The 24,430-nt window shown below is 28.8% G+C and overlaps 5 protein-coding genes across 5 annotated transcripts; 2 read left to right on the plus strand and 3 right to left on the minus strand.

Moving 5' to 3' along the window:
• Positions 1-1,497: 1,497 nt before the first annotated feature.
• EIN_423400 (protein serine/threonine kinase, putative) lies at positions 1,498-5,010 on the plus strand (the record flags this gene model as incomplete). The annotated part of the gene is made up of 1 exon (XM_004261012.1): positions 1,498-5,010. The coding sequence occupies one exon, from the start codon at positions 1,498-1,500 to the stop codon at positions 5,008-5,010; it is 3,513 nt and encodes a 1,170-aa protein (XP_004261060.1).
• Positions 5,011-17,054: 12,044 nt separating this feature from the next.
• On the plus strand, positions 17,055-17,642 carry EIN_423410 (GTP-binding protein Rhes precursor, putative; the record flags this gene model as incomplete). Its single annotated transcript, XM_004261013.1, has 1 exon — positions 17,055-17,642. One exon carries the CDS (start codon positions 17,055-17,057, stop codon positions 17,640-17,642), a length of 588 nt encoding a protein of 195 aa, XP_004261061.1.
• A 110-nt stretch (positions 17,643-17,752) lies between these two features.
• On the minus strand, positions 17,753-18,313 carry EIN_423420 (hypothetical protein; the record flags this gene model as incomplete). Its single annotated transcript, XM_004261014.1, has 1 exon — positions 17,753-18,313. The coding sequence occupies one exon, from the start codon at positions 18,311-18,313 to the stop codon at positions 17,753-17,755; it is 561 nt and encodes a 186-aa protein (XP_004261062.1).
• Positions 18,314-19,047: 734 nt separating this feature from the next.
• On the minus strand, positions 19,048-20,192 carry EIN_423430 (hypothetical protein; the record flags this gene model as incomplete). The annotated part of the gene is made up of 4 exons (XM_004261015.1): positions 19,048-19,097; positions 19,154-19,245; positions 19,304-20,081; positions 20,150-20,192. The coding sequence occupies 4 exons, from the start codon at positions 20,190-20,192 to the stop codon at positions 19,048-19,050; spliced, it is 963 nt and encodes a 320-aa protein (XP_004261063.1).
• A 111-nt stretch (positions 20,193-20,303) lies between these two features.
• EIN_423440 (hypothetical protein) lies at positions 20,304-20,888 on the minus strand (the record flags this gene model as incomplete). The annotated part of the gene is made up of 1 exon (XM_004261016.1): positions 20,304-20,888. One exon carries the CDS (start codon positions 20,886-20,888, stop codon positions 20,304-20,306), a length of 585 nt encoding a protein of 194 aa, XP_004261064.1.
• Between the last annotated feature and the right edge of the window lie 3,542 nt (positions 20,889-24,430).

Here is a 24,430-nt window from a genome sequence, read left to right on the forward strand (position 1 = left end):
TTATACGGGAGGACGTCCTTAAACCACAAAGGACGTCCTTCGGCCTATATTCCCGTCCTTCGTCCCCATGTCCGTCCTTTCTCTTAATCAGTGAGGAACAAAACAGGGAATCATTTTTATAATTAAGAATTGAACTGTTTTTTCTAAATTTAAGTGATTTAACAACTCTTAACATTCATTATGATAAAAGTTATTATAGTTTTAATAAAAATATGGTTGTTTTTTTAAATAATAAAAAACTTTTTAATTTAAATATAAATAATTCAATTAAAAAGTTGAATCAAAAATAATTTTTTCAAAAAAATTTAATTTAGAATTAATAAAGTTAATTAATTATATTGTAAATAAAAAAATCAATTTCTAAAATAACAACAGTACTACTAAGCTTTTGACTTTCAATACTGTTTTAATACTTATTGAATTATAATAAACAATTATTATTATATATAATAGATTTTATTTAAAAGGTAATTTTAAATATTTGGTTTTTAAAACAATATAAAAATTATTAATTAATGATCGAAACCACAGTTTTTGTCGAGCTTTAAGTTTCAAATTTTCACCAATATATATTTTTGTCTCATTTATATATTTATATTCACAACTTAATATAATTATAAAAAACATATTAATATTTATAGTTGAATATATTGCGAATTATAAAAAAAATAATTTCTTTAGGAATAAAATAACAAGAATGATTTAAATTTTATTTGAAAAGATCAAATGGAAAAAAAATTTGAAATTGAACTAAGAGACCTAAAATTCCATAAACAATCAATTATCAAAATGAAAAAAATAGCTTGTACGACTATTATACTTGTATATTTTCTTATTTGCTACTGTTGTTGTAAAGACTTACCAATAACGTCTCTTAGTGGAGATCAGGTGTTTGAAATCAATGACGGACAAACATACGCATCAGGATATGAAATTACTTTAAATGACAACTCACAATTCATTATATCCAATTTCACATCACTCATATGTAACAACAAAATATTTTTGAATAACAACTCCACACTCATAATAAAAGATAACTCATCATTTTTTGTCAACGAGAATTTGTCGATGTACGGAACATCTTTAATTGTTGTTATGAACAGTTCATATATTAGGGCAAATAATTTAATACTCAAAGAGCAATCAAATATTAAATTCTATGACAACTCAACGTGTAACCAATCAAAATTCAATCTTGTTGGAAATGCGTTAATTGAAATGAATGATAATTCGAAAATAAATGCAGACGAATTTATAATGGCTGGAAATGCTATTGTCGTTTGTAAAAATACAACATATTTAAGTATAAACAGTTTTACAATTGATGGTGATGCTATTTGTACATTGATGGGAAGTTCAATTTTTTACTCTCTAAATACCATCGAATTTAAAGCAAATAGCCAAGTAATTCTTTTCGACTATTCACTTTTTAAATCAGATAACGAAATTAAAATATCTTCTACAAACGGTGGAGTGTTATATAACAATTCAAAAATGATTGGTTTTAATAAAATTGAAATTAAAGGATCGTCGTTTGTGGAATTGAATTCGAATGCGGGTGTAGAGACAAGTGGAGACTTTAAAATCAGTGAAAATTCAAATTTGTATTTACGAGGAGAAAATGATAAAAAGGTTGTCATTTCTAAGAAACTAATTTGCGACAAAGGCGTTCTAACATCATTTGGCAACTCATACATTATTATAAATGAAGAATTATCACTTGGTGGTAATTGTAAAGTAAATTTTACAGCACGGACTATACGTGATATCCCTTTGTTTCAAGTAAATAAAGTCAGTAACTTTGACAAAACAATATTGGCGTTTGACAATCAATTTGATATTGCCTTTGCAAATACCAATCAATCAATAACAGGTATAACTCCTAATAATGATGTCAAAATGTTACAAAACAATCGATTGGTAAGATTTGGCGATTCCACAAAGTTGTTTTGCCATTTGGGGGTGTCGAGTTCGGGGGATGTTGAATACATAGAATCGTATTGCCCATGTAGTGGTGCTGACTGTTATATAACACCACTAAGTTCTGTCACATCTTTCAAAATTGACATTGCAAGTGATAAATTACAAACCAAAAAAGCTTATGAAATGGGAGAAATTTTTAATGAAGTTGTGGTGTTGGGCAGCAACAATTTATTTTCTTTTGCAAAAACGGACGGTGTAGTCATGTATTCCAACAACAAAAACAGTGTTTCTATTCAGATGAATGAAATGACCAAAGAGGCGCTTTTCATATCAAATTCTTCGTTTTTAATTTCACAGCAATTTAAGCAGGCATGTAAGTACTGTTACACAAACAATGGGAATATGACTTGCAATAATTGTACCAATGAATGTCCAGATTACAAATACAATGCAACTGGGAAAGAGTGTTCTTCTTGTCAAGACCTAAATTGTGAGAGTTGTACAATTGGTGTTGATGTCTGTCTGAAGTGTGGTGGTGGGTATTACTTAATTAATGGCAAATGTGGCACAATTCCACGATGTCAGTTGATACAATCGAATAGATGTCGAAAGTGTGATAATGGTTATCTATTGAAAGAAATGAAATGTGTCACAGTAGATAACTGTGTTGATAAGAAGGTTGATGGAAGTTGTTTGATTTGTGATGATAAAGACAACACAGTTAATATTAATGGAAATTGTGAACACGTTGACAACACCAAAATCGTTCATCAAACTGTTATTTCGTGTGAGAGTGGCTTTGTATTAAACAAGTCCCTCTGCAACAAATGTGATTCAACTTATCCAAATTCTGTGTTGTGTGAAAATGGAAAAACAACAAAATGTGATGACAAAAGCAAAATGAGTTTAAGTGGAACTTGTGAAATTGATTCCTGTGTGAGTCCAAATGATGAAAATGGGAAGTGTAAACCTGAAATAGATGGCTGTTCGAAATACGCAAACACACGATGTGTAGAGTGTCAAGGAAATTTGATTCTTTCTCAAAACACGTGTATACAAATAGAGGTTAAAAATTGCACACAAATGAAATTAACGAAATGTGTGAGATGTGAAGATGGTTATTACATTGATGAAACGACGAATGGTGAATGTTCAAGTTGTAATACAAACTGTAAGACGTGCATTTCCAACTCAACTTTCTGTCTTTCATGCAACGAAAAACAGTTTCTGAGCAATCACAAGTGCCTTACAAATAAAGACCTGGAAAATGTATGCACGCAGTTTGTGCCATCAGGTGGGTGTGTGAAGTGTATTAATGGTTATTACAGAAACGGACTTTCATGTGAGAAGTGTGACGTCAAATGTGGCACTTGCAACAACAAAGAAATGTGTTTGACGTGCAATGAAACAAATTACAAAACAGCAAATAATGAATGTAAACCACAAAGCGACGTTATTGGGTGTAAAGTGGAAGTGACACAAAATGGGTGTTTACAGTGTTCTGATGGGTATTACACAGTCAACACAAATGAATGTGGAAAGTGCGATGAAAGTTGTTTGACATGTTTGTTATTAAACAACAAGTGCACGTCTTGTGGTGACACACAAGTTTTGGTCGACTCAAAATGTCTTAATGTGTCTGAAATTAGTAATTGCAATGAAGTAACCAAATCAAAATGCTCCAAATGCACTTTTTGGCACGTTCCCAGTGATGATGGCACTTATTGCAACTCAAAAGCTGTTTGGTGGGTCATTCTGATTATCGTTTTATTTATACTTTTAGTAGTTATTATAGTAATTATTCTTATTATGATATTATTTAATTATTTATTGCAACGCAAACACGAAAAGAAACTAGAGAAGACTACGACTCTATTCTCAATGAATAAATCGAACATTCAGTTTGTCCGTTTGCCGAGTGGTATTTGTATCTCTCCTGATCAAATTGATTTGAATTTGGAAGTCCAGGAGCTTCCAATTGAGACCGAAACGAAAGTCTTGTTTTGTGTTGGGAACACTAAAAGAATGAGTCTAAAAGTCCAATTTTCACTAAAAAGTGATGTCACAAAATTTACGATGAAGTGTTCACCAGATATAGTGACTCTCAAAAAAGGTTTTGCGTGTGAATTTAGCATTGGAATTACTCCAATTTGCACTTCTAAAATCGACACTACACTTCTTGTTATTTCCAAGTCACTGAAAGATGGCAAAGAAAATTACAATGAAGTCAAAATGGTTGGAATCACTGCCCAATCCACTCGAATCGACCCAGACGAATTAAAAGAAGAGAAGAAACTTGGTGAAGGATCTTTTGGAATTGTCGTCAAAGGCACATTTAGAAATAACACCGTCGCTATTAAAAAGATGAAAGAAGTTTCTAATGAGAAAGTTGCAATGGTTGAATTTACAAAGGAAGTTGAGATGTTGGACAAATTTAGGAGTGAGTATATCGTCCATTTCTATGGCGCTGTTTTTATACCAAACAAAGTGTGTATGGTCACTGAATTTGCACCATTTGGGTCGTTACAAGACTTAATTAGTAAAAGAAAGTCGAATGAAGTTAACATGAAATTGAAGATCAAATTTATGTTAGATGCATCAAAAGGTCTTTTATATTTACACGAAAATGGGATTTTACACAGAGACATCAAACCAGACAATTTACTTGTGTTTTCTTTAGAATCAAACGACACAGTCAACGCGAAATTGACTGATTTTGGGAGTGCGAGGAATATTAATATGCTGATGACAAACATGACATTCACTAAAGGTATTGGGACACCAAAGTATATGGCGCCCGAGATTTTAGAGAAGGAGAAATACAAGAAAGAGGCTGATGTGTACTCATTAGCTATCACCATGTATGAGTGCTTTACTTGGGCGGACGTATTTCCTAAAACACAATTTAAGTACCCCTGGGATATCGTCAATTATATTTCGAATGGAAAAAGACTGACTAAACCAGATAATGTTGATACACAGTTGTTTGTTATTATTACACAAGCGTGGCAACAATCAACAACTGCAAGGTCGGATATTCAAAGTGTCAGTAAGGAGCTGAGAAGTGTCTATATGAAGTGTTAATGTTGTTTGAAAATGGATTATTGTTATTTGATATTTTATAAGGTATTAAAATAGTAAATTAAGAGAATAATATATAAACTAAAAAAAGATATTCGATAGTGGGTTATTTTTTAAAGTTGGTTAATTAATTGGGAAAAGTATTCTAAATTATTTATACCTAAAATTAAACCTTTTTGATTTTTTTGATTTATTATTGATTAATAGTGGCACAGAAATAAACTATAGGGGTGTGATAAAATGGTTACTACCCAAAAAAATGGTTACTATCAGTGCATACTCCGTAGCTTTTGCATTTTTTAAAAAACCAGTCTTTTTTCAAGCTTTTTTGCCCAAAAGTGCATTTCTCTTTACCAATTTATTATTCTTTAAGTAAATAATCTAAAATTGGAGGTGTTTTTGTAAAATAATAAATGTTACAAAAAATATTATAAATCTTTCACTTTTTAGTTATTTTTTTATTCAAAATGCCGAATTTAAAAATAAAACTTTTCGAGAAAATAAAAAACTATTTATATCTTTTTAGTGGATAAGTTTGTTATTAAAATAATATTATAAAAATATTAAACATAATTGCAACAACAAAAAACAAGAAGTTTTATGTGTACAGATAGCGGAAAAACCAGGGACCAGACTAATTTTAGCTATTGAATATTAAGCAAATTTTATACAATAAAACGGGCAAATATATAAATAAATGTGTAATTTTCTTATTATTTGGTCTTAAAAACGGTTATTTTTCGGGATGAAAAATGAATGTTTTGTATAAAGTATGAATAAACAACAGCTTAATGTGAGCTATAATAGTAAGTTTATTTTATTAATTATTGTTTTATTATCAAATATTATTCTTTTGTTCAACCTTGTTTAACTTCAACACAACCATTCAATTAAATCGTTCATTCATTTTTTCAAAGAAGTCATTGTAGTCTTCTCTATTCACTCGGTAATATGATGAGTCACTTTTCGTTCAGCATTAAAAGTGACTAACACAATAAATGAAAATAAAGAAAATAACAAATAAATTATTGGAATGTTAGACATTCAGCAAACGTTTTGATGATTATTAAACGAGTATTAAACAACGGAAGATAAATCAATACAAAGAACAAACTTTACCTTGGCTCGGCTGGGCTATAACAAATAAGACAACTCTGAATGATTAATTAAGAGTTTCATATTTTATGGTTTTTTCTATTTTATTTAAAAAAAACATTGTTTTTATTAATACTTGGTCCCTGGTTTTTGAAAATAAATTAACACATCCTTCCAAAACCCCGATTATTTGGGGATTTTTTCATAACAAGGAAACTTTATACCAAAAATAAAACAGCTTAATTTAGTCTGGTCTATGGTTTATGATTTGGTCCCTGGTTTTTCCTGTATCTGTATATGATTTAAATATTTTAAAATAGAAAAAAATATATATTAATATAAAGTTCTTAAATAACAATAAAACAAATTAATTTTAATAATAAAATTATAATTAAAAACAATATAATAAAATACATTTTATAAATAAATTATTTGTTACGCGTATATTCCGCTTATGTTTCTGTTGTCTTGTTAATATTTTTATTTTATTTTTTTCATACACTATATTATTATTTTAATAATAATACTTAATATTATTAATATATCTATTTTTTATATAAAAACCAAATCAACCAAATTTTATGTTAGTTCTTTTTCGAATCCAATTTTTCTTTTCTTTCTTTTTTGATTCTAAATATACTCTTGATTTTTGTTGAACTATTTTTTCTGGTTTCGAATCTTTTTTCAAAAACTTCAACATTTGGCGAGAACTATCAACGTCGGCCTTGACGATTCCATAACACCTTTGACTCAATGGAAGTTCTGGCTTATCGACTACGATAAGTTCTGGGATCGAAACAATTCCGGCCTGAATAAACGAGCTGATGATAAGCTCCGGTTCATTCTTCGCCGACCAACTGTCAACAATGCATGTCAATCTTTTTTCAACGTTCGTTTGTGCAAATTGTTTTTTGATTTTGGCGAAATCATCGAACAAGTTTGCCTCAATTATACTATTGCTTTTTGCGCAAGACTCGAATTCGATCTTCAGAAGATTGTTGTTTGACAATTTCCTTTTGATAGAGAAAAAGAGTCCCAAATCAAGAGGCTGGCAAAGGTGAGAAATGAGGGCAGTCAGCAACAAAGTGTCGAAATTTTTACTATCAAGTAGTTGCGCCAATTCTCGGGAAAATGTCCCTTAAATCCATAATTAATACTGCCTTTTCTCTTGTTTTTTTTGATTTTTTCTTCTCAATTTGACATCTGGAATAAACACATTTTCGATCCACCATTGAAATAATTGATACTATCTTTATTGGCCCACGCCCTATTTCCCCATTTTATAGAAAACGTCCGTTATCATAAAAATAGAATAAATAGATTAAATTAAGTGGAATTATAAAAAACTGAAATTAAAAGCTATCATTTAATCGGCAAATATTGGGAATATTTATCCAATAAAAAATCCCCACATTGATTTCACAGAAAACGTTACAATAAAACATTTTTTATAATAACAACTTGATATACTTGTATTTTAATCTTTGGTATTCTCCACACAAAATAATCGTTTTTGTGGTTTTCTGAATCCATCTTTTTCAAAATAAAAAATAATGATTTAACACCTAAGACTCCAGTTTGGTTCAAAATGTCTACAATTATAGACATTTTAGAGTTAATTGGAGCTTTAAATTTAGATTGAAAAATTAGAATTGAAAACATTTTTTTGAAAACGTTTTTCTTTTTTTTCAAGAATCTTAGGTGTTAAATAACCCAAAAATACTTATTTTCGATCAATTATTAAAACTTAAACATTTTATAAATAATGCCATAAAAATTTAAAACGTCTTTATTACCAACTGAAGTATAAATCAGGTTTAATTGTCATTATTCTTTTTTAAATGACACAGTTTTATGGTTCAAATCAAGTGTTTATATTGGTATAAAAATATGTAAAAACGACTTAAAATTAATTACTTACTTTTCAATGGGTCTTTTAAACTTATAACTCTTTGAACTTCTCATTTTTTTCTGTCTTATAGTTAGCAGACAACATCCAACTTTTGAGGTCTTTTTCTCAATGCTTTGTTAATCTCTAAGCAACTTGAAGAATGTGGTATTGACACTGAATAATCTACAGAGTTGGAAGAAAATGCATCAGTTTTGGGGCTTTCAAATTGATCATACGAAGAAAGCAGTTCACAGAAATCACCAGTTTCTTCCATGTTAATCATAGTGTCTTCTTCAATAAAAGTTGACTCAATAGAAGTTTTTCATGTAAGATCCAAAAGATTGTGTCCAACAAACTCGAGACTGACCCAACCAAAACTGCATCTTCATAAAATCTTTCTACTTTGATTTGAAGTTTTTTTAGTCAGTTTATCACGTCTATCATTCTTTGACTTTGGGCTGTGTGTTTCTGCAATTATTTTTGCTTCACTCTCTTTCATAACATCAACTAAAAAGTCAACAAACCGTCCAAATTCTGGTTTAATTACGGGAACTTTTCTTGTTAACATACTGTGGAAGTATTAGCATATATTATTTGTTCTCATCGTTGAGTTATAATGACACCAAACGTTGATCATGTTTGTGTTCATCCAAGTTTCTTCGAAGTATTTATAAATTCTTTCAGATGATTTATCTCCTATTGTTTCCTCCTTTAATTCATGAAAGTGATTCGGAATATTTTCAGCTTTCAAAAACCCCAAAACCATCAATCTCCTGACTTTCTTTGCCAATTCTCCATTTTTATTATACTCTTCACCATACCCAAGCTTTTGAACATTTCTCCAGATAGCTTGACAAAAATGGAAAAAGCACCCCTTCATTGAACAAGACAGTTCTTTGAGTGACTTAATAAATCCAACCTCAAAATCAGAATAAATAATTAGAGTATCTCTATCAAAAACTTTCATTTTATATCTTTCGTATGAGATGTCATCAACAATCTTTAACACTGATGAATACACAGAATAATCTTTTGTTGAGCAAAGCAAATAAAAATGGAAACGAATAATTGGAAGAGCAAACAATGTGGAATGTTACAAGTTGATAATGTGTCTTGGGACAGCGACTGAATTTGCCATCAACACACATTTTGTTTGCAAAAGTGGCTTTTTCAAGCATTTTTTGTGAACAAAAAATCATAATGCTTTTACTCTCGGTTGTGTAGAGAAGAACCTCCTTTCCTAAATCAGTTTGTTCAGAAGATTGTATATCGTACGTGTTATATACTTTACTTCTCATATTTCTTGCCAATTTACAACTTACGCTTATTCGAGATGTTGGGGAAATATTTGCAGACTTAACAATCTCTTTTATTTGTTTATATTTGTTAGCTTGATTTATTGCCGCATCTTTTAACCTCTTTATTTCCTCTAACCGTGTTATAAATGAACTGTCGTTCATGTGACCGTTCAAATGATTTGGTCGAGATCCTTCAAAATAAAAGTGTTCGGGATTATTGGCATCCTGTATGAGTTTAATCGAACAGCCACACTGTTTACAAGAAAAACTTATTCTTGATTTGTCTTTTGGATAAAATAAATACCCTTCATAATGTGGAAGTGGGTTTCTGCGTTTAGATTCAACAAAAAACACTTGGTGACGCTCAACCATGTTTGTTGTTTTAAGTCAGAGATTAACATAAAGGGTTAAATTGATTTTTAAAATAAATACATGTTTTAATGTCAAAAAATATTAATAAATAGTAAGAAATAGTTTAGTATTTTCTTTTCTTTATTTAAAAAACATATAATATATCAATTAATTTAAAAACAAAGAGTATGTTTATATCCATTTATTCATAAATTGAAAGTGTTTATAATATAATAAATAAAAATAATATTACTTTGATTAAAATTGATTGAAAACACGTATTTTTGGGTTATTTAAATCATTATTTTTTATTTTGAAAAAGATGGATTCAGAAAACCACAAAAACGATTATTTTGTGTGGAGAATACCAAATATTAAAATACAAGTATATCAAGTTGTTATTATAAAAAATGTTTTATTGTAACGTTTTCTGTGAAATCAATGTGGGGATTTTTTATTGGATAAATATTCCCAATATTTGCCGATTAAATGATAGCTTTTAATTTCAGTTTTTTATAATTCCACTTAATTTAATCTATTTATTCTATTTTTATGATAACGGACGTTTTCTATAAAATGGGGAAATAGGGCGTGGGCCAATGTGGTTTCGACCTAAATAATACTCTTATAATATTAAATTAATAAAAATGAAAATGATACAATCGATTAGAGACAAGTCAACAAATTTGTTATTAAGAAACGAATAATAATTATATCTTCTTTTTAGTTTTGGTTTTTATTCTTTTTTAAATAATTTTCAATGTTTTTAATAATACAGTCAAAAGCGTCTATTGTAGTAAATCTAACAGAAAAACGGATCTATTAATTGTAAATAAGTAAATTTTGTTAATTTTTTTTAATATTGAAATTTTTAATAACAAATTTATTTTTTAATCCAACGAAATTTACAAATTTAAGAACAAATTATTAATTTGTTGTAAACCAAAATTATTGGCCAGTTGTTTAACAATTAAACATGTTTGACAATTATCATCACGACAAATTGACGCCTTTGACTGTATTTAAATATTTTATTATATTTAATTGTTTCAACAAGCTCCTCCGACATGTTGTTGTGACATTCATGAAAAACTTAATGAGTGACAGAAACCATGGAAAGGCATCTTTTGAAAGTGAACACTCACTGGATAGCTAAATACATGAAACTGGTTACTTGGACGATGAGATGGTTTGGAGAGAGAACTGATCGGAGTCATATGAACCTACCGAAAAGTTGGGTTTAACATAATTGAATTATTTATTTTTATTGTATTTAATTGTTTGTATTTTGTTTCAAAACAGCTCAATCAATGTAAACTGTTTTCCAAAAGTCGGTACCGAAATTACCCCAATATTTGCTAAATAAACAACCCATTTTTTTTCTTTTCTTTTACCTCTGTTTTTTATTCATTTTTCTTCGTCTTATTTTTCAAATAACTGTCTTCCATTTTTATCTTTTCTCGAACAAACAAAATATTCGCATTATTTTTCCCTCCAAATTTCTAAATAACTTTCTTCAACGAAAAAAAGACTTGACAAAATAATCGATTTTGCCGAAAAGTTAGAAACATTAATTTTGAAACCCAAAACAATTTGAATAACAAAAAAAAACTAAATAATCATGTCTAAACCAAGAAAAAGTTATGAACGCGAGCAAGAAGGGAAGAATGAGAGGGTCAAGATGGCTTTGGAAAGAGGACTGTCATATCGCGAGATCCAACTGCTTTGTGGAGTTTCCAAAACAAAAATAGCTAGTATCAAAAGGGGAGAGGAGACAAAGCCAAAGAAGATGGGAAGACCAAAAAACATCAGTGTTAATGTTGCTCAAAGTGTTGTCACACGAACATTAACTAACCCATCTTCTTCTTGTCTTATGGTTTCCAACGATGTTAAAGTTTTTCTTTCAAGTGTCTATCGTCTTAGAAAAGAGAACAAATTTGTGTTTGCAAAGCAGAAAAAAATGCCGGCTCTGAAACCATTACACATAACAAAAAGACTTATTTTTGTTAAGAAACAGCTGGCAAACGCAAAGCGTATTTTGACGTGGACCAAAAACACTCTCATTTCCGACGAGAGTCGTTTTTGTTTATACTCTGACGGAAAATATGTTTGGAGAAGACGTGGAGATCTTGATAAGGAGGCGTTTGTGCCAACTCCCAAGTTCAATCGGGGTGTGATGGTGTGGGCAGCAATTGGGCGTCATTTCAAGTCAAAACTCGTTTTCGTCGACGGAACACTGAACGCGGTAAACTATCAAAAAATGTTGGCCGAATCAAGAGTGTTTGAAAACGCGAAGAAGGTGTACAAACACGGGATGGTGTTTCAACAAGATGGTGCAAGACCCCACACAGCGAAAAACACAATTGAATGGTTTGAAGGCTTAAACCCGAAGCTCATGGTTCGACTACTGAAAGAATGGCCTGCAAATAGCCCCGATCTCAGCCCAATTGAACACTTATGGCAATACTTGGACACCTTAGTAAGAAAAGAAAAGGAAATCTTCGAGAACATTGAAGAACTCAAAGAGGCTCTTGAAAGGGCTTGGGATTCAATACCTCTTGAGACAATTGATAACTACATAATGTCGATTCCAAAGAGGTTTGAATTGTGCAAGGAAAACAACGGCGAATTTATCGGACACTTGCTTTAATCCGTTATCAATTTTTTTTTTATTTTTTTCTTTTTGAACTCGTTTTATCATTTCTTTGTTCGTCTTCAGAGGATGTTTGTTTGTTTTTTTATATGTATTCAAATTGTTTTCATTATTTTGACTCGAAAAGAAATAACTGTCTTAGAAAAATTGCAAAAGACTTCCCAACGTTTCGACAAATGCCCGAAAAATTACGAAAATAATATAATTTGTTTGTTTTTTTAGGTCAAAAAAGTCGGTACCGTTTTTTGTTTTTTTTAAAAAGATAAATAATAAAACAAAGTCTTTAATAACAATAAAACGGGAAAACAGCTAATAATAGTTTCTCAATTTTTAGCGGTAGTACTTACTTTTGAAATACAGTTTATAATAAAAAATTAATAAAAAATAAAGTAAACTTGATTTCAAAAGTCAATAGCACCCGATTTATATTGGTTTATTTTTAACGCAAAACATTGGAAAAATATCCTAATTTATTTATATTAAGATATCGACTTTTTTGAAAAACAAAGACCAATCAAAAAACTGAATATCTTAAACAAAAAGTAGTATAAATAGATTTCAATTCAGTTTAAAATTTGTTCTTTTTTAATGCAATTTTTTGAATGCAAAGGCATTATAGAAGATGTCCAATTGAATAGCCTTTTTCTTGAAGATACAATTCAAACATTCTTGGCATAGAACTCATCAAGTTGTTGATTGTATTCATCGGAATATCATTCCACTCAGTTTTGAGAGCCTTAAATAATCTTCCAATGTTTTGGAATACACTTTTCTTCTTTCTGATACGTAAGCATTGGACAGATGTTGTTGATGATTGAATATAAGTTGCTAGACAAGCGCATGACAGTGATGGATCATTGATAGTTTTGTTAAATACTTCGACTTGTTTATTTATATTAACAGAAATTGGTCTGCCAATTTTTTTTAGAAACCACTTTTCTTTGGAATCAAGCATTTTTTAATACGTGATACTCTATTGGGAGATACATGAAGTTGGTTTTCTATTGACTTGTAAGACTTGCCATCTTTTAGCCATTCAATTATTGAGGAGTCAACCTTGTTGATCACTTGCATATGGTTAAAGAGATACCAAACTTTAATTGAATTAATTAAACTTATAAAAATCGTATAATTTTTTCATTTAAAATGCTTTGTTTTCATAGTCATGTTATTTTTGATGTTAAAATAATAAACACATTTACCTTTAATTAATGGGTGATCTGATTATTTTTACATTTCGATCAACAAAATAGTTAGAGTTATCTTCCGGTTATGATCTGAATGTTTGGTCTATTTTTAAATGTTGTTTTCATAAAGTATCAAAAATTACTCCTAATTTCCCACGATATGTCATTTTTTGTTTCCCGTTACATCAATAAAATTAACTCGTTTTTTAAATGCACTTTTGATTTTTGTTTAACTTGAAAAAACCTGGATTTTTTTACTTTGTTTTTTTGTGCAACTTTAATTCGAAAATATATATTTTTAATAACTTCGAATACTTCTTTGCAACTTTTTACTTGAAAACCAGAAAACACCAAAAAACTGGTGTTTTTTTAGCATACTAAATCCCGATTCAATACACAATGAAAAATTCCCACTATCGACTTTTGAAAATTAGTTTATTTATCAGGTTCATAATTATTTTAAAAATAAAATGAGTTTGACACCCATTTTCTTTAAAATTAGTAAAGAACACAACAAAATTGAACAAGTCACTTTTTTATTCCAAAAACCTTATTTTTTAGATAATAAATAGGTTATTTTTATTTGTTTTTGTTTTTCAAATTTCTTTTTTGAATTTCAGATCTTTTTTTAATGAAAGCGAACTTGGACAAATTAACTGATTGTGCTGTTTATGCTCAGACGCTGAGTATAACAATAGAAAAAGAAGTTGCCGTTTATAACAACAAAAAGGAAAACCTTTTATTGTGTAAAGTATTAGACACAACAAGAGAAATACAGGAACAATTGACTAAGATCACAAAGATAATCGATTGTGTTAAAGATATCAGAGAAAAGATGATGATAGCTTTAGATAAATATGAAGATATTGCCGCATTTGCAACACAAATAAAGTCTTTCCCCAGATCTCGGTTTACTCAGATGATGAATAATGTGCATTTTGTTGTTGGAATGCCATGAATTGAAGAAGTTAACAATAATGATACAGTTCGAAAACTCGAAAAACTAAACAGTCATATTCAAACTGTAGACATTTGTTCAAAAGATGAATAGAAGGATTTATCAAAAAATAGTTCTGGTAATATGATATTAATATTGCTTGTTGTCTTTTTTCAACGAATTTAAACTTGAAAACAACAAAGAATTAGAAATCCAACTTTTTTAAATAACATCCAATGAAGACCAACTCAAAGAAGAAACAGATATTATCGTACATTGCGTTCGTTCCTTTTTGACATTTTTTGCGAATATTACAAGTCCTAACAAGCGACATTAATTGTTTTTTCTACAATTACATCAAGAACAATACCATTCTTAATTCATATTCAGCATTTTTCACTTTATTTCCATCAATTTCACAAGTCGTTCTTCGCAATCAAGTTCTCTATTTCACAAACAATCCTGGATATTCAGAAAGGCCTACTTCCTTAACAGAAAAAAATAAAAACGCATAATTGAATACATTGAAGAACAACAGAAGAAAAAAAGACCGACTGATTTTTATGGTTTGGTGGCTTTGCAAGAAAGAGAGTTTAATATGTTCGTGCCACTTCATAAATTGTATTACTATGTTAACTCCAATGAAAAAATAAAAGTCGCAAATGCTGTTTGCATGGAAACTTCCAGATTTAACGTAGAGGAGAAAGTCATACGTAATTGGTTTGAACGACTCAAAATGTTAGTGAATTGTATTCCATGTGAATTTATTTGGAATATCGATAAAAGTGGGTGGGCAAAATATACAGGAAAAATGTTGTAATGGGAAGGGCAAAAACAAATGATTGTGTAATTCCAATCGATCGTCGTGGAAACAGAATTGCATTCATAGCAAGTACTTGTATTAATGGGAGTTACTCAAAACCAATGATTGTAATTCCTCCTTCAACGATAGATGTTGAGTTGTTTACGTTTGGATGGTATAATCAAGTTCTGTTCGAATACTCAGAAACTGCTTTTTTAAACACACAAATATTTCACAAATGGTTGGATTGTGTGTTCCTCCCAGAACTCGGTTTCAAAAGAACATTATCAAATTACAATGGTCAAGCTGCATTGCTATTGGATGGGTATGGCTCACATATTGATGTACTTGCTGTGCAGAAGTTGAGCAAAGCTGGAGTGAAAATTGTGTTAGAACCTCCACATTCAAGCCATCTTTTACAGGTGTTAGATGTTTCATTTTTCGAAAATCAAAAAAGAGAATTACATGGACAAGAAACCCTCGTTGAGTCCATTTTCTTAAACAGTTCAATCGTGAGTTAACAAATACAATCTGTGTTGACATCTTGGCAAAAGACAACAACAAGATTTAACATTTCCAGAGCTTTTATTGCTTTCGGATAAATTTATCATGTTATTAAAAATACCCATGATAAAAAGAATCCTTTTTGTGTTTCTTTTTATTACTGTTGGTCACTTGTATTTTACTTAATTGGAAATTGAAAAGTATAAATCCGACAATCCATCTGGAATACATAATGAACAAATTATTTACTCTTTGATGGTTGAGAATAGAAGTGTTGAAAATGTACATTCCCAAAGGCAACACTTTTAAAATAATAATTCCAATAAACTCGGTTTGTTTACGTTATTATCCCGTATTATATCGAAAAAATAACCAATTTATTGCCATTATTGACAAATAGAAAAAATGAAATGATTGGCTAAATGACTTCAACCCCATTTATGTTTTTGGTTATATTATCGGGAAATAGTTTAAATAATAGTATTATTAATTAATCATCCCAAAAATGCCTTTTTTCAAAGGGAAATATATAAATAAGGTTTCCAGACTGACTTTATTTTATTTTAAATTTGGAGTTTTTTCATTCAAATTTTTTGTATGAAAAAATTTGTTTTTTGTTGAAAAAATAAATTTTAATCGTCGTTTAGTTTAAATTGATTTCATTAACTATTTTTTAAAAAAGAGTGGATTTTTTTTTCTAGCCGGATTTTTTCCTCCAACTTTAATTCAATTTCGTTTTCAATTGGCTTTTATGGTCTGCAATAATTTCATTATTAATTCAATATAAAATTTGTTCAAATAAAATATGAAAAGACAAAGCAAATGTAGTCACAATTTTATTGAAAAAATATATTACAATAATAATATAAGTAAATGGAACCCTTTATATCATTTTAGTGATTATAATTAAACGTATTATAATTATAATTTTGAATAACGGCAATATTTATTTGAATGATTTTTTTAGTTTTGAGTCTATTTTTTGTTAATTATTAAAGACTATTCTAAATTTTAATGAAAGTTTAGTTAAGTAATTAAATATTTTAGAATAATAATGAATGTTTTATTGTGGGATAAACTAAATAATAACTAAAAAACACATCAAAATCATTCCAAAATAAATAATGATAATTAAATTTGTTTCCCGCTTTTCTTGACAAAATTCGTGTATTTTTTTATAAAAAGTTGAAAAATAACAGAAAAACAAGTAGAAAAGTCGGACTTTATGTCCAGAGTTTATTAAACAAAAAGTTTTTTTTTAAAAAAAATATATCATTAAAATCATTTGATTATTTTAATTAAAACAAACAAACTTAATATTGTAATACGATGAAAAACAACAAATTCAATGTAATTATATTAGGTAAAAGTTATGTCGGTAAAACAACGATATTCAATCGATATGTTAATGGCAATTTTTGTGAAAAATTTGATCCAACCAGCGAGGATACATTGAGTAAATGTGTTCAACTCGATAAAACAAACTATGATGTGGATTTTATTGATACATTTTCAAATTGTGGTTTTCATTCATTGATTGATTATTTAATAAGTTTAAGTGATGTATTTGTGATTGTGTATGCAATTAATTATAGAGAGTCTTTTGATGAAATTACACAAATCCACCAAAATATTGTAAATATACTTCACAAAAATCACAAAGAATGTTTACCAATAGTTATTTGTGGTAACAAAAGTGATTTGGAAATGGATAGAAGAGTGTCTTTTGATGAAGGACAACAAATGGCAAATGACTTGAATTGTCTTTTCTTTGAAACGTCTGCAAAAAACAATATTAATGTAACAGAAGCACTTGAAAATGTTATGTTGACTTATATTGAAAAGATCAATAAAGAAAATTCTCGAATTAACAATGAAATGATTATTGAAGAGAAAATAAGATGTACAACAGTTTAAATCATTCATAATTGAGTTTTATTTATAAATTATAAATGAATAATAGAGCTTGGTTTGTGATTTTTGGGAACAATTAAATAAAATTAAACAATTAAAAACCATAAAATGAATTAGTAAAATTGAACCACGACAATTCTTGCAATTGGAAAGTACGAATTAGCTGAAGGCATTCGTTGTTTAATTCCAGTCAAATCCTCGTGTGTAGGTTTGCCAACAAACGAACCTTCAATTCCGAAGTACAAATAACCCGATTCATCTTTAAAGAGTTGATTGTCCCAAAATCCAAAGGCGTAGTTAATAGCGAAGTTGTATCTAATTGATTCGCTCTTGTCGTATTTATAAATTTCCAGCGATTGGTCGACAGTCATACGAGGAATACAATAATCAGTCCTTTCAAATTTTGTTGGGGGAATTGTTGGAGAGTTTAAAGTAAATATAAACGATTTTCCTTCAGAAATAGAAGATCTTTTTACGGTTGGAATTTGTGGAACTTGAGAGACATACGAACCAAAGGAATATCCTTTGTCTGTTATTATAATGATACCAACATTATGACGACCAGCTACACTAAAAGCAAAGTGGTTACGGTTCATTGGATGGATGTCACTATCATATATAATTTCACTGTAAGTTGCATCACAAAAAGAGTTTAATTGAGTTAATATTTCCATCTAATAATTTAAAATTCAATTTTTTTATTTTTTAATATGAGTTTATTTTTATTGTTGTTTATTTTATGTTTTAAAATAATTTCAATTTATAATATACATGAATTAATTTATTTAAAATGGTTTGTTTATAACAATGTTGTTTATTATATTTTGTTAAAAGTTTTCTGGTGAACAATAATATTAATTTTTATTTAAACTTTAGTTATTTGTTAAAATAATAACACACAAATGAATATATAAATGTTATTAATAACAAACAAGTTCACTTGTAGTTGAACAACATTTAGTTTAATAATTACAAAAGCTAATATTTTGTTGGTTTTTGCTTTTTTTCAATTCTCTTTCGCACGTTCTGTTGTTTCAAAACAACCTAATAGTGGGATTTTTTATTATTTCTACTGAAAAAGAATCTGAAATTGAATTTTATTATTTTAGAGATGTAAAACAATCAAAGTTGGTAAAAAACAATATTGTAAGATGAGATAAACTCTATAGTTAGTAAAAAGAACAATTAATTTTTCTGTTTTATTAAAAACTAATAATGAATAAGTGATAAAAAAACTTGCATAATACATAGATCAAATAGACTACCGAAACAGACACCATTGAGTATCTTTTCTCGAATAAAAAATAATTTTCAACATTCTTTAAAATATTCAATTTGACAAATTTTTATTAATTGTGAATATCTTTTCTTTTAACAACGCATTAATATTGAAGAACTATAAGTCTAATTATAATCTTCGGGACAGTGTATTTTTTTGTAGTTTAAAATCATTTAAACCTTCATATTTTTTTTATAAATTCAAAAGTTATACATGGTCTTATTTTAAAAATAACAAATCTTGACTTTTTTATCTTCTTTTTGATTTCTTTGACGACCTAGATTTGTTCGATTTTTTAGACTTGTTTGATCGATTAATTTTATTTGCCTTTGGTTTCTTTGTCTTCACAGTTCTTTTTTGATGCAATTTCTGTATTTTTCGTGACTTTGATTTGGTTGTTCTTTTTCTGTTATTTTTAGATTTATACTGTGATTTATAATACTTCGGCATGTTATTTCTTTTAGTGAAAGCATATCTTTTGTTCCCTCGTACCTTTCTAAGCTTTTTATGTTGTTTTCTTTTGGTCGCCGACTTTCCTTTTATTTTCCTTCCTTTCTTTTTATTTTGTTGCCTACTCATCTTTCTTTTCTTTGTTTTTTCTCTCTTCCCCCTAACTTTTTTATTATTTTTATTTCTCATATTTTTCCTTGTTGCTTTGTTCCTTCCATACCTCTTTCTTTTTTTGTTTGTTTCCTTTCTTACACGTCTTTCTGTTTTAATAGGTTGTTCGACCATCTCATTTGGTTGCTCATCTCCATCATCACCATTATTATTCGTATCTTCTATATTATTACCAACTTCTTCTTCTTCATTGTCTGTTGTGGTTCCAATTCCATTCTTCACTCTGTCATAAGTGTCAAGTACTTTTTTTCCAAAATCTGACTTGGAAATCTGGTTTCGTGCAAAACTCTTTACACCATTTTCTATACCGGTATCAACCGACTTAATACCATTAGATACACTCTTGATCACTTTGCTCGTTTTATCGAACAGTCCACCTATTTTCTTGCCAAATGAACTTTTCCCAATTTTGCTAATGAAGTTCTTGTTTTTTGATTTGCCACCAATAATGCTACTTAATTTTCCTGTTAGTTTGTTTGTTGCTTTTTTCATTGATTTTGGTACCCCAAGTGTTATCCCCTCTTCAACTATTTTTTTCGCTCCTTCTTCGGCACCAGCTTTAATTTTATCAACAAAACTACCACCTGTGGATTGATACGCTTTTGAAAACTCGGTGCCAACTTTAACTGCTTTGGTTGCAACGTCTGCACCATATTCAACAGTTTTAGCAACACCCTGCTTGTTATATTGTTAAATTTTAATACCAATTCCAATTATTATATATTTATTTTAATTATGATTATTTTAGAATAAACATATATTTGTCACATATTAGGTATTTTTTTATTATTTTTTACCAAACAAAAATAGCCTTTTCTTATGAACAAATAATAACAAACTGAAACTGTACCAGCAGCGGCACCAACAGCCGCAAACGCAGGAGCAAACGGTCCAGTAAATGGAGCTATCACTGTGGACACTTTACTAACTACACCAGCTACTTTAGAAACTACACCAGCCACTTTACCAACTGTTTGTAATCCTTTAGCAATAAGGTCACCATTTTTAGCTAAAAATTTGGTACCCGCTTCAACCACATTTTTTACTCCATTCTTGATGGCTTCACCAGCTTTCTTTGCTGTGCGTACTACAGCATCTTTTGCTTCATTAAATCTATCACCAATCCAACTAAAAAAGCCTTCGTCATTCAGAATAAAGTCGGGATCATTATCTGATTCAAATAACCCAATGAAAGAATCGAGTGCTTCATCATCAGTGTTCGCATCAGTAAAACTCATTAAATCGTCGTATAATTCATATTCATCAAAAGAAAAGGATTCAAAGTCATGTGATGACACTGGGGATACAAAGAACAGACAAAGGAATAATGTTAACATCCCAAATATCATAATAATATAGTTTTATTGTTTTGTTTTTTTCATTAAATATATGCATTTGTTCATATCATATGAATAAAAAATAAAAAACAACATTTAATAATATTCAAATTGGTAATTTTTATGGTTTGGTCGAAATACTCTATTTTTTGTATACATGTAGAAACTTAATTAGTTTATTTTTAGAATATATTTACATGTTCTAATATCGAGCCAATTGTTATAAATTGTTTAAAACATTTTAGTTCCATAGAATTTGTACATTATTGTTGTTTTTTATTGTCGATATAAAAATATAAATTATAACAATACATGTTTATTTGGTTGAAAAAAAATTTGTTAGAAGCATATTAAAAACAACAATTGAAAATGGGTATATATAAATTAGTCAAGTTTAGTAATTTGTTTTTTAATTTTTTTTATTTTTTAATATACTTAAATTATATATTAAATTAATTTTGTGCTTGAAACAATATTTGATCCTTTTTATCTACAATATTGATCATTTTAGTATATTTCATACAATAAATTTCTGTGTCAATTTTATATAATATTCTGTTTAGATGTTTAACTATTTGAAAAATAAAACAGAATAATTTAATTTTTAAAAACTTAACACATGATTATTTTAAACAAAAACAGGTAAAAATAGGATAATAAAACAATTAAAAAACCGACGAATACGACAATAGGCACCAATGATATTTATTATTTAAAAAACATTAACAATATGGGATATAAATAATCAAAAAAGCTTTACTTAGCTTAAAACACACACAATAAATTTCAAAAAAAACAATGTTAAAATTGAAAACATATCAAACAATATGTAACATAACCAAAAAAATATACAATAAAAAAGATTTGATCAGCTTGACATTTACTATAATACTTCTTGTTATAAATTGTCAGTTATGTATACTTAATTATTTGTGTAAAATATAATTTCAAGTAAATAATTATTAACGATTAATTTATGATTTCCTTTGTTCAATTTTGAACTTGAGCATAGAGAAACATCAAAATATATAAATTTAGAAAATAAATCATTAATTCGATAATATCATAAACATATATTAACAAGTTGATAATAAAGAACAACAACGTTTGTTAACATAAATGATGTTTTTATATTTGTATTTAAAAAACATAAATTCGAAAAGTTCAACAATAAATAGTTTTAAAATTAAACTTACTTTTTGCTTTTGATTATTTTAATGTTTAAAAAATATGAATATAATGATATTAACAACTGATGCTTGTCTTACAACATGATGGTTTCTTTGGAGCCGACCTTTCCCACCCTCACCCCGTCTATTTTAAGAAAAATCGGGTTATTTTTTTGATAAAAATATTCATTTTTGTTATTTGAAACATTCCAAAAATATTTTAAATACTATAATTTTTAATTTTTGTTAATCATTTATTTTATAATAACAATTTATTAAATGTATAGTTTCTTAGATTTGTTATCAGAAATAACAAGAAACTAAAGATGTGTTATTCATAATAAAAAAATGTTCAATATTAAATCATGTAATAAATTTATAATTTATAATTTAAAATATTATAATTATCAATTTGTTTATTCAACCATGTTTGAACCAAACAATACCACAATATTCACTTAATTAGTGATTATATTAGTTACCTGCTTGGAACCCGTGTTTGTTTTAAACGGACAATTTTGTTTATTATCGCCAGACATTTTACAAACACTACACAATTTCACACGTTTCACTTTATCATCGTTTTCATCCTTTCTTGGTTTTTTTGAAGAAACACACTTTTCAACACAATCAACCATTTTCCTGGGGCATAAACCAACTTGATGTTGTCTTCTCGGGTCTATCAAATTATCACAGAAAGAACTTTTTCTTGTAACAACGGAAGTTAAAGATACTATCGTATTGGTGACAGTTTCGGTTATTGTATTACCAATTTGTTGAACCGGACTCTGACACGATTTTTTCTGCAGAGGAAGTTCTTGACAATGTCCCAAAAAAGAAAAAAATCGTTTTCTTGTAAACTTATCTCTTTTGATGAGAGGTGCCACAGCATCCAATTGATTGTGTATGTCGTTGTGATTTATTGCCTTTTCTTCGTCGTCTTCCTTTTTACACACCTTCTGATGTGTAACCTTTTTGTAACAATTTGAACGGAGAACTTCATTAGAAAAAGCAGTTACAGGTATTGGATATATCGACCTTTCAACACAATATTTTAAAATATGAATACACGGAACGTGTTCACATTTGAAAACAGGACAAGAGTAGTTTGTATCATTATACTCCCCGTCAGTAATAGGTGCAATTATTGTGTTTATGTTGATATATAAAAAACACAATTTGTTTACTATCGTAGATGGCAAAAGTGGCAACAGACTTGGTGGAATTAACAATTGAGCTATTTCAATATGTTCTAATTCGTCTGAACAGCCATTCAAAACAAATCTTCTGCTATCTGTTACTATCGTCCTTGCTATTTCAACAAGCGAAGCCTCCCTGTTGCCAAGCTTTTGCTTGAAGTTACCAAAATACCCTTCAATGCGATTAGTTGTCCTAGTTTGTGTATGCATCATCACAACAGATGGCAGCCAAGAGTTGCGTTGTTCAATCAAATTTGTGATAACTCTTATTTTATCCATTTTATTTATTTTAACACGTTTTTCAGTCTTCCTCAATTGTTTTATTTCATTTAATGTTTCAAGATAATAAGCAGCTTCATCGTCTGTAAAATCTCCAATTAAACCATTTGAATCATTAAAAATGGTTTCAGCTTCTTCTTTTTGTTTTTTTTGTCATACTATAACCACTCATAGTAATTAATTTATTAACAAATTCTAATTCACTCAATTTGCCATAAATCATGTTATCAAAGTCTGCCACAATTTGGGATGTTTTCCCGAAAGATATCTGAAGATCTCTGCGAATATGACGAACACAATGCAATATTTTTGAAGATGGATAAACATTACCAAGTGCATTGAGTTGAGAAGCACAACGATCACAAAAAAACACTTTTAAACACAACATTGTTTTGTTTGAAAAATTTAAAAAGATTTTCAAAAGATTGTGTTGTCCTGTTTCTCATTATGGCAAAAAATAAAATTTGTGTGTTGTTTGTTCTGTCGGCAAAATTTCCAACAACTAATGGAAAGTTGAAATGGTTTGTGGTTGCAGTATCATCAATGAATATGATATCATGAACACTTTCAACCAAAATAGTATTAAGAAAAAAAACACGAAACGAACTGTCCACTAAAATTTTTTTACAAAATAAGTTGTAAAATCACCCAATTCATCACAATAAATGGAAAGTTTCTTTGATTCTTGAGAATTTACCATGTCATAAATATTTTGTGTGACTTTTCGTACCCTTTTAGTATTTACTGAAAGACTCATTTGTGCACATATTTGTGCAGGTTTCATTCCAGCCTTAGCATATGCTAAAATATCATCATGTTGCTCTTTTGAAATGTTGTAGTGAATGTTTTTGGGAAGAAAGTCGAAGCTGTGGTTGTGTTTTCCAATGACCGTGATCTCATCTAACAC

Source organism: Entamoeba invadens (assembly GCF_000330505.1).
Source record: "Entamoeba invadens IP1 unplaced genomic scaffold scaff_1105074724689, whole genome shotgun sequence".
NCBI classification, from domain to species: domain Eukaryota; phylum Evosea; order Mastigamoebida; family Endamoebidae; genus Entamoeba; species Entamoeba invadens.